Raw genomic sequence first — 11,724 nt, forward strand, 5'->3', positions numbered from 1 at the left:
TAGACTCAGTTCTTTTAAATGTACTTTCTCAAGAGAATGAAGGAAACTCACCAAAAGTCATTGAGGGTTTCCTAAAATAGATCTTGAGGACTGCTTTATGTCAGTAATCTGCCAGCCTATCTTATAGGAGCTGTAAAAACTTCACATGGGTATATTTGTGGGATCTTTAATGGAAGGTTCTGCTCTGAAAAAAAAAAAAAAAAAAGCCTATCCTGAAGAGATATCATTATTCATTGAACTGAGGTGAATGACTGTTATTATTTCATTTAACTTCTACTAAAATGATGCCACTTTTTAAATTCAGGAAATAGTTTGATAGCTTCAGGACACTGAAGGACTGACAAAGCAATCCCAGTCTATGGCATAATAGTAGGCCAGTCTCTTGGCCTAATAACCTATCTCTTCCTTGGAAGGTGGGGGCCTCTGTGGCAGAACAAATTCCTTTTTAAAAAATTAGTAGCTGTGGGAAAACAGATACTTAATTGAACACGGTATGAGGGACACAGAACTGAAATAGGAAATTTTCAGTTAATAAGCCATGCAGTCCAATCCCCAGCCAATGCTTCCAACCTCTCTACATCCTCTTCACTAAATTTTCTATCTTCTGCTTGGCAGAGGCTATTACTTAAGGTGATACCTTTCATGAGAACCTTTTTGAGAAGTTTCTTCCTGATATGGAACCTAAACTTGTGGTTCTATGTTGTCTATTCAGAGTCTCAATCCATCTCCTTGAGCTAACAGAGCATCTTCCTGTAATGTACTTGTTGTATTCCCCTACCCCAGATTGTCTCATAAAATCTTTCCTGTATTTTTCAAATATCTTCAAATTGCTATTATGCCTCAATTTCTTTTTAATTTCAATGTATGACCCATGAATGAGTGTAACATTCCAACACCACAGGACTTAATGAAAGAAGATGAAGACCGTCTCCCTTAACATTACTATGTTAGTGGCTTGAAGGAATAACTGAGTATAAAGAAATTAACAGTGTGAGTAATACAAGGGAAGACAGCTTTCCTTTCAAACATAAATAGGCTCATGTCAGAAATGAAACCCAAAAAGAAGGAAAGATCATACATCTTCCTTTATTCCTACATGAATGTTTAGCTATACTGCTTAAGTGGGACTAAGGGTTAGTTGTAAATGTTCGTTGCTTCTGATTATCTAGCTAAATCTCATTAGGATTATTACAATTACATCAAAACACACTCGTCAGGACCATGAGAAAAGTAAGCAACCAACTTTGTTCAAACACCACCAAAAATTTTTTTGGAAAAAAGAAATGGCAAACCCTAAGAGTTCTTCCAGATGCGAATGAGGAAGTAATCTATAAGTATTTATCACCATAAAGTACAGAGTTCAATAGGATTAAGAAATATCTATCTTTGAGGTCATTGGCCTGATGATTATGACGTCTCATTCTGGCTTAGTTTTTTAAATTGTTTCACTTTATTCAGAAGAACAGTTCAAAGTAGTTTACATCTGATATTTATTCAAGTTATTAACTAAAACTTGATGCTAGGCCTTAAGGCATCATGGGATTATGTAAAGGGTAGATGAGGTAAATTATTGAGTAATAGGGCTCTCCCATGGCATATGTTCATTAACAGGAGAAGAAAGGTAAGAATTCAGTCCTCACCGGGCATGGTGGCTCACACCTGTAATCTCAGTGCTGGGGAGGCTGAGACAGGAGGATTGTTGTGAGTTTGAGACCAGCCTGGGCTACACAGTGAGTTCCAGGTCAGTCTCAACTACATAGTGAGACCCTGTCTCAAAAAACCAAAAAAAAAGAATTCAGTCCTGTGTTGGATCTGTTTCCTTCCTCCAACACATCTAAACTGCTTAACATAACCTAATACAAACACCTTATTTTGCTTAGTGGTTTCTACTTTACCAAACTACATCCAAATTTGACACACTGTCAAGTCAATCCACTTGAGTCTCATTTTTAGGTAAAGATCACACCCCACATAAAAGAAGACATGGACTATAATTTTTTTTGTTGTTGTTATATCCAGCCCAACTAAATTATGATAAAGCAACTTTTTTTTTTATCCACTGGAATTTGTTTTTATATAAAGAAGGCTCATCTCAGCAAATATTGCCCTGACAATAAGAACCAACTGGTTTAGGTCCTGGCCTTGGTTAAGATGACTTCATTTAGTGTCCTTTCGCAAGTACTACTTGAAGGAATTTCTACTTAATCAAAAAAAGCCCTTCTTGGAAAAGAAAAAAAATACAAGAAAAGGAAATAAATGGAAATAAAGTCTTTATAAATAGGGAGGGGTGTAGGAGGTGCAGGGAGGGCAGGGGAATGAGGAAAAAGAAACAAGATACATCATGTAAAGGTACAAGATCCTAATGCTGAATGTAACTGTATTGTACACCTAAAATGTACCAATAAACATAATGGGGGAAAAAAGCCTTTCTTCACACAAGATCATTTATTTGTTTGTTGTTTTTGCTTTTTGGTACCAGGGATCAAACTCAGGACCTTCTGCTTGCAAGGCAGGCACAGTGCCACTAAGCTAAGTCCCCGGCCCAAGATCATTTATTTTGCCAATATATACTGAACTACAATATTGTTAGGGTTTGTAATCAAGACTGAAATACATGGACAAATGTACATAAAGCCAAATCTGAAATTCATGTTACCAAGAAAAAAAAAAAAAAAAGGAAGAGGGGCCAGGGATGTAGCTCAGTGACACTGTGCCTGCTGACAAGCGCAAGGTCCTGAGTTCAATTCCCAGTCCCCCCACCAAAAAAAAAGAAAGAAAAAGGAACCAAGCCTAACATTCTCAAGCGTCCCTTCAGATGGGCCATGGGTGGGTGACTGTCAGCTACAGAATGACTAGAGAGATAACAGAGAATTAAGGGGCCAGGAGCTCTCTAACCCATTTGTTAAGTCTGCCCAAAGACAGGAAGTAAGCCTTAGAGAATAAGAATTCCATATACAAGTGTGGCCTTGAAGCTATTATTGTAGAGCTAGTTAATTCAATATAACAAAGCGCTCTTCTCTTAAATTCAAAAGGAACTTTGTTTTTAACACACTTTCTGCTGTGAGACAAACTTGGATCATTCTGTAGTGAGCACAGTGAATTTTTGCCCTAAAGAAAGATAATAAATCTAAACTTTGGGACATTCCCTCAGTCTAAAAGATAAGTTCTTTTGCTCACTTGATTAAATTATTTTCTGATACCTTTAGCTGTTGGCTTAGTGGAAAAGATGGGCAAGGAAAAGCAATAATAATTATAAATTATTTTTGGATTTTATTAAGATTTTTCTGTCCTAGAGAGAGAGATTCTAAAAGAGATAATTCAAACTTCTGGGATCTCTTCCCTCTTTCCCATACAACCAGGAAAAACACAGTGCAGCCAGCTAGAAGTATAAGTTCCTCAACAATAAGTATAATCCCCTGTGCAAGAGGCTGGTCATTCTGAAATCTGCCAGAGAAAAGTTGGAAATGTTTTATCATACCCTGAACTATAGAACTTGTTATTTTACAATTAAATAGCTTTCAAATACCAATGTATCAGGTCCGAGATTGTCACCATCTATATGGCAACAGCAGAATTAACATCTCATATCCAAATTCTATTACTCACTCCCCGACTTCTGCTAAGCAGCAGGCTACAGAAACATCTGACAACATCAATAGCATACAGGTTTATTTTCCCAACTTGGACTTATATCAGTGAACAAATTGGAAGAATTCAAAGTATGGCACTAAACAGGAGCACATATTCAGCAAAACATCTTCCATTTTTTTATCCTGTTTTAAAATTGGCTGAGATGGGGCATATACCTCCATTTGAATTGAAGATTAACAGTAATGCACACGAATCAAGATGGGAGGGAAGATGGAGGGTAGGGAAAAAGGAAAAAAGGACCAAAAGGAGAGACCAGGAAAGAGGGGAAAAGAGAAAGAAATAGGAAAGCGTGAATGGTCACGAGTCTGAAAGTGACATTATAAAGAGATGATAAATGACAGCTCAACCTGCTTGTACAAGCAGAATTTTTCTAAGGTTATTGAAAATACAAAAATGATTTGTGAGACTTCATCTGCTGCTATTCTCACTTATCATACTAAAAATATCTATAAAATCCTAAGCCTTGTTTTATCCAAGAAGGCTAGTACCAGGAAGTAAAAGATGTGACCTGTATCAAGGACTGTGCTCTGCTCAGAACCCTGCTTTGCAGTCCATTAATCCACAGTATTTGGTCATATCTGGTCTGTTTTATCATACTACTCCTAATAACTAATCTTTTATTTCCGAATATCATCAACCATTTGTATTTTTTTCATTTTTCAAAGTTTTGTTTAAGGTCAGGAAAGATGAGAGAATCGAAGAAAATTTTAAAAAGAGATTTAAAGGGGAACGTGAAAGAAAAAGTATCGTCTTTTCCAACAATTCTATCCTAGAAAAGGTAGCAATGAGACTTTGCAAAAGAGTTCTGATTCATGGACTTCCTCATTTTTCTAATTTCTAGGTAATACATTTAAGGACATTTATTATACTAAAATGTTTGGTCTGTGAATTAGTGGAATCATTAGCACCAAAAGGAGTCATAGAGCTTGTACATATTATTAAAACAATGATTGTTACTGTTGGTCATGGGTAAAGGTTTCATTTCATTTTTACATCCCAAAGTTTTTGAAAGTGCCTGTAGACAAAAGAAGTAACACTTTTCAAAATCTCCATGGGGTCGTCAATACACACCATAGAGACAGTACTTGCCTTCCCAGTTTTGGTTTATCTGGTAGACAAGAACACCAGGGCCACTAGAAGATTACCACTGAAGCCCTTGAAGAACAGCCCCACATGCACCCACTAACGTGCAGGAGGGATCCCTACAGCACATTTCCCCCTGGGCTGTGTCAGGAATGCGCTTTTACTTGCTTTTTAAAAAAACAAAAGCAACATGCTCTGCAGATCATGGAGTGCCTAGTGCAATTTTCTCCTTGCTCCAACTCCAGATTGCAAAAGGGTAAAACCATTATCTGTTCTGCTAATGCTGGCCTGTGGACAAGCCCCTTGGCCTGCCATGCTTTGTAAGCTCAGGAGCCCACAGGAGTCAGAAGTTCCGAGAGCCAGAGCCACAGTCATCGCCAGATCTCTCCAGCAACTTGTGGCCTATCGGGGCAGCTGCTGATTCCTTTTGCTTTTCCTCACTTCAGCCTTTAGTTGAAATTACAACAAGTCAAATAGCTGATGCTTTTCCCCTCTCCAGGTAAAGGTGAGGATACATTGTTCACCAGTGTGTTCTGTCTGGCCTCACTGATGAGTCGGCATGCTAAGTCAAGGAAGAGTTTCTCCACATTATCAGATTCCTTAGCTGAGGTCTCCAGATAGTACATGTCCTGAGCTTCTGAGAATTCTTCAGCTCTCTGCTGGGAGACCTCTCTCCTTTCAGCCAGGTCAATCTTGTTGCCTATATTATAGTGGTAAAAATCAAGAAACAGTCATTACTTGACTTTTTACAGGATCGAATATTCAAATTCTAGATCAAAATTCAATTCTAGATCTGAAATCAAACTGATAAATGGGTGAATAAAGCAAAGCAAATAACTATGATTATTCAAGTGATTATTTTAAAATATCAGTGTGCCATTTAAAATGACAAAGAATTGGAAACAACCCTAATGCCCACTAATAGGGACTAGCTGAATCCACCATCAAACATCCACATGGTAGAGTATCTACCCCTGTAAAAAGAAATAAGGAGTATTTCTATATACAGACATGAAATGAGAACACTAGGATACATTATTAAGCAGAAAAAAAATGTAATTTACAACTAAGAATTATACATACATACATTATTTGCTGCTTCTCTTCTTGGGGAAAAATAAACCAAAATCTTAATTTAAAAGATAATGACTTACAAAAGAATCAGGGTTGAGGAGATAAAAGTAGGAACCAGAACTCTTCAATATACTTTGTTCTATAGCTTTTACTCCAGACACTTATAGAATTTTATATAATTTACAATAATAATTATACAATTAATACAAAATTAAACTTTAAAAAGCAATCCTTGAAAACTAAAACCAAAATTAAATATGCTTACGATGTAGTGAAATAAGCACTCAAGTATTTCACATGAATTTAGATGTGGTAATCTACCATGCATCCTTAAAGATATACAGTAAGGACAAAACAGAATTGAAGGAAAATGTGAACTGTTTTACTGTTTTGGTGGAAGTGTGTTGGTATAGTTATTATGAGGCTGTTACATGTGTACGAATATTACAGGATAAAGCAAATGAGTAATGATGGTGTTGTGCTGGGAGCTAGGATTTCCAGCATGACAAAGAAGAAATACAGATATATGATTAATGAAGTAAAATTTCCACAGTCCTGAATTATAAATGGAGGTATTGGTATGAATGATTCACGGTATATTTTATCTTTAAAATATTTTCTATCTCTACTCTCCAGGATACCTGACAAAGGTGATACGTCAACTGTGTTACCTGGCAACACTGCTTAAATGACTCGACTGATAAATTACTCTAGCCTGAGAGTTCTATGTATGAATTATAAATGCCTAATGGACCGCCACAACTTTGGGTTTCCCTGAGTATGCAGACACTTCACACAAAGAGATCCTGGGGCCAGGGATTCAGATCAGTGGTTCCACCACCTGCCTCGTAAGCACAAGGTCCAGAGTTCAATCCCCACTACAAAAAAAAAAACAAAAAAAAAAAACAGAGATCCTGAAAATTTCACCTACGGAGCTGTTATAGGAGATAATGGCTCCTGGAAAGCATTGAAGCTTCTTATCCAGGGCAGATCCTGCACTTACCTGAAGTGAGCCTTGTTTCCTGACACCTGAACTGTTCAGGAAAAGGGTGGGTTCCTGGGAAGCTACATGGACTACTCCTTCCACGGAAGAGGCCTGCTTCACTCCAGCCTGTTATTAAGCCAGGTTTGTTGTCCTGTACCCTTCTCAGTAAATGTGATCCCAAACATGGCTGTGGTAGTCTTGTGAGTCAGGACACTTAGTGGAACCTAACAAATCAAAGTTCTTGTGGATGCTATAATTTTTACCATATACACATACCAGCTTTTTCCTTTGAAAAGCCTAAAAACAATGGCCAATTGACCAGTCAGGAGGACTAAGTCCTCTAAACTTCCCATTATAAAGAAATAGCACATCTTTAAGAAATGGCTCGTTCCAGGTCTGGGGCAGAAAATGCACGAGATACAGATGGAATACTTGTCATTCTGGAAAGCAAAAAAATTATCAGCTATTCAAGAGACAGGAGCCCATTTAAAGAAGCTTGTACTATCACAGTTGGAACTGGAGCATCAATATTAATAATTGCTGAGGATTAGAATACACTGAATATTTAGGTCTGTAAGTTCATATTATATTAAAATATAAACAAATTCCTATAGTTACTTTTAGAAGATCCTAATGAATCAACTCATCACCTTGAAGTGATAAAAATAAGCAAGACATAATAATAATAATAATAATAATAATAATAATAATTCTTACTTCTGTGATGAAAATTGTACCTGAAATACCATACATGGAATGTTTTTGCTAAAAACAAAAACCCTGACATTTATCAGCTATCTAAATTTATCTAAAAATCTACAAAACATAACAGGTGATAAAAGGATATGTCAAAAGATGCCACAAGGGTAAAATATCAGAATTTAGACTTATAAATTCTGTGGGACAAACAAATGCTTTAACAAATTCCAAGACAGAAAATGCAGAGGAGGGGAATATGTCTATAGATGAAGGAGAATTAACAGGTGTAACTATGAAATACCACATATGAACTTTGAACCTTGTTTTGAAACTTTAACAAATTATGACTCAATCAGCAAATCTGATCACTGAATTTTTGAGGCTGCTAAGAAATTGTTAATACTTTTTTGGTGTGAAAATGGCATTGTGGTTAGGTTTTCTTTTTTTTTATTTTAGAGATATGAGATCACTTCAATACAATCTGGGTGAGGAGGATGAACAGAATAGATGGAGAAGAGATAACAATAAGACTGGCCATGAGTTAGTTGATAATTGGTGAAGTTGAGAGTCAGGTACATGAGGGCTGTGGTTGTAGCTCAGTGGTAGGGCGCTTGCACAGCATGTAAGAGGTTCAGTCCTCATTACTGCAAAAGAGAGACAGAGTGACATGTGTACCTGGGGATTACCTGTACAGTTTCTCTACTTATGTTTGAAATTCTCTATACTAAAAGATTTTTTTTTTTTTTTTTTTTTTTTTGGTACCGGGGATTGAACTCGGGTCCTTGCACTTGCAAGGCAGGCCACTGAACCACTGAGCTAAATCCCTGGCCCCTAAAAGATTTTTAATACAGTTAAATCTCTTTCATACTGAACTAATTATCTCCCCTCAAATCTTCATTTAACATTCTTAGACAAACTCCCAAGTAGTCGTGCTTTGGCCCAAGTTCTCAGGGGCTTTCCATGAAACATAACAAAAGCATTTAAGTCCAGAGCTGGGAGCTTTCAAATGCTTCAGTGTCAAAGGTTCACCACTGAACATGGGTTTTCTAGACTGGGCATGGAGCACTAGGCAGATAGCAGCCCGAAGGAAAAATCCAGTGATTTGTTATAAAGTGGCATGTTGCAACTGGACAAGAGGACACCAACAGGGACATGAGGAGGACATGAGGAGCTGGTCTTACACACTATATGACCTGGGGCAAAGAATTTCACATCTCTGAGCCTTGGGTTTCTCATCTATAAATCAGGGATCATGGTACATAAAGCTCTTACTATGACTACTCACAGTTTACAACACTAATTATAAAATGTTCACTTCACCTAATGTTAGGCATAATTTGTAACTTCACAATATTTCTAAGGTCCTCTACTTGTACTTTCAAAATTCAAGTCTTGTTAGACTATACAGCAAAATTCCTTCCTAGGAGGAAAACATTTTAGCAACTATATAGTTTTGCAATACTTTTCCATTACAATTAGAGAAGCTTTTAATGATCTGATTTGTTTTACTGCAATTGCACTTTTAATGGGTATATTTGTCACCATAGAAAATCCAAGATTATTTTCTATGACCTCTCTCATAGTAAACAGATTATCTCCTCCTACAAGATGTAACAAACAGCAGTTTTTCCCTAAGTAGATTCATTCTGAAATACAGAATTTCTAAAATTAGCATAAATATAAGAAGGGGAAAAAGTTAACCAAAGTCTGTTGTTTAGGTAATAAACTATTGCTTCAATGATGAATTCATTATCAACTTAAAAGATACATCTTACTTTTAGACTAGCAGTTTTCATTATCATATAACTAGATTTTTAAAAAATATAACTTTCATAACCATGCAACTTCTCCTTTAGTGCCTGTTTATAGAAAAAGCAATCAGCAATGTTTTCTTCTTCATTTATCTAAACCATCACAATAAAACAGAACTTATTTCATATTCTCTTCAATCACAAAAGAACTTAATGTTGACTATATGATTCTTATACTTGGAGACTATATTCTTGGAAAGTACCAAGGTATAGGCATTGTGTAATTATTAATTTTATGATGCCCACAAATCAACTTCGTTCCTCATTAGTCCTTACATACCTACTAACACAGTGATGACCTTGTTGCTAGCATATTGTTCTATCTCCCGCAGCCACTCAGGAAGGCAGCGGAAGGATTCCTCACAGGTAATGTCATAGGTAAGGATCAAGGCATTGGCGCTTCGGTAATAACTCTGGGTAATGGACCGAAATCTCTCTTGACCTGCAGTATCCCAGATCTGGAGCTGCAAAGGCATCAGAGAAGGATCAAGTTGGAAAAACAGAAAATAAAAGAGCATTGCCTTGCTTTAGCTTTTACATGGAACTACTTTCACCCAAAAAAATTTATGGTTATTTTCTGTACTAAATAAATGCATTTACAGTGCATTATTATTAAGCGTTTCTGGTTAGGAAGAGAGGCAATTGTTTTTAGTGTTTTCCTTCTTTGCTATTTAAGGTTCCCATGTTCTTAAAGTAAATAAAATTTATTGACCATTTATCATGTCCCAAGCTCCACGTTAAAGACTTTTATATGCTGTGACTCAATCCTCATGATAATCCTACAAGGTAGGTACTATTACAAAACCCACTTCTCATATGAGGAAAACAAAGTACACTGAGATTCATTAACTTGCTCACTGACCTGCAGACAACTGAGGTATTGTGGTCCCCAGTATTGCGCTCTTAACTAAGACTACATTATAAAGCTGTCAACCAGAGCAAGCAGTCAGTCTATGGCCTATGGTATTTTAGTCAACAATCAAAGAGGGAGAGGGCCAGGGATTTAGCTCAGTGGTTCCGCCGCCTCCCTCGCAAGCACAAGGACCTGAGTTCGAAACCCGGTACCAAAAGGTGGGGGGAATCTAACCTCACCAACCTTTCCAGCTCAAAATTCTAACACACATAACAAGGTATTATCTCTGTTGATGAAAACAGGATGATGCCATGGCAAAGAAAACATAATTTCCTTCCAATACTCTTGAGTTCCACGACTTTGAGCGTGTAATTTGATCTCTAAGAACTTCAGTGGTCTCTTTGAAAAGGGGTTAATAATATGCAGCCTGCTGAAAGTTCACTTTTCTAGTTCTAAAACATAGTAGTAACTGATGGCATTAACAACAAAGAGGGAAAATTTACTTCTCACATGCAATTTCTCTGCCCACAACTGAAAGAGAACTGTACTCCAGAGAGACCTTTGGGTATAGAGCAAATCACACAGGGCCTTGAGAAGTAAAATCAGCCACAGCATTTTCCCTTTTAACTATACAGATTTCACATGTAACACGTTTACCAGTTTAGAAGCACCACCATTTTCTCAGGGGAGATCTTTCAGACCCTTTCAAATTGGCCAGGTTTCCCACCTCCCAGCCCACACTCTCCTTTGCAACACATCATGTCATTCTCCCTCATGGCACCTAACACAGTTGAATTATCTGTTTGTAATAATTTGGTTATACAGCTACCTTCCCGACTGATTCAAAGCCTCAGGATAGGAGTGGGAGGGGAAGGGAGGGCTCCCTATTTACTTAATACAGTCCCTAGCAAAGAAGAGATGTTCAAATATTTACTGACAATATTTCAATCCTTGCAACTACTGGTTGAGTTAGGAAAGTTTAATGGAAACCATCTCCTCACCGGTTACTCACAAAGCTGAGAATCAACATTAGGTCTTCCATTCCCAGTCGAGGACTCACCTTGTTGCCTCTGTACTACACTAATTTAAGTATACGTATGTAACAAAAAGAGGATGAGTCAATTAGTATTACCCTCTGGTCAGGCCAGTTCAGCTGAAGAGATTGATGAGTGAACATTAGTGTCTGCCAGGAATCAGCATTACAGACTCTCTCTCCTTCAACTGGAAGTTGCAGCCACTCTTTGATGATATGCATGAAAATCTATATGCTAAAGGCCAATGTTTTCTGCTCACACAGAAGCTATTTGCCTTCATTGTATCAAACCAAGTGATGGGTTTCCCTTCTTCCTGGATGTAACTTAAAACAGGAGACAATTGTTTAAAGCCCACTGACCCTCTAAAACACTTGTGATTGGATTTAGATACTGTCAATCGTTTGGAATTTGGATGCTTTGATTAATGACACATCTTGGGAACATCTTTGAGCATTAAAATATTTTTTTAAAAGAGTGATTGTGTGGCCTTCCCAAGACATGTACTGTTTTTTTTTTTTTGGTTTTTTTTTTTTT

General features: G+C 37.1%; 1 protein-coding gene across 2 annotated transcripts in view; it reads right to left on the reverse strand.

Moving 5' to 3' along the window:
- Positions 1 to 2,720: 2,720 nt before the first annotated feature.
- Rab30 (RAB30, member RAS oncogene family) overlaps positions 2,721 to 11,724 on the reverse strand; it is an 89,667-nt gene continuing 80,663 nt past the window's right edge. The window contains exons 4-5 of one of the 2 annotated variants that reach the window (XM_010630883.3): positions 9,584 to 9,767; positions 2,721 to 5,434 (exon numbers count right to left, since the gene is read on the reverse strand). In XM_010630883.3, the coding sequence (XP_010629185.1) occupies positions 5,184 to 5,434; positions 9,584 to 9,767 (435 nt within the window). In that variant the 3' untranslated portion in view covers positions 2,721 to 5,183. Of the gene's footprint in view, positions 5,435 to 7,662; positions 8,137 to 9,583; positions 9,768 to 11,724 lie in introns of those variants that run through there. The other variant, XM_010630884.2, reaches the window with a different exon arrangement.

The sequence above is a fragment of the Fukomys damarensis genome, unplaced genomic scaffold, assembly GCF_012274545.1.
Source record: "Fukomys damarensis isolate Sample0158 unplaced genomic scaffold, DMR_v1.0_HiC HiC_scaffold_16, whole genome shotgun sequence".
Lineage (NCBI taxonomy): Eukaryota > Metazoa > Chordata > Mammalia > Rodentia > Bathyergidae > Fukomys > Fukomys damarensis.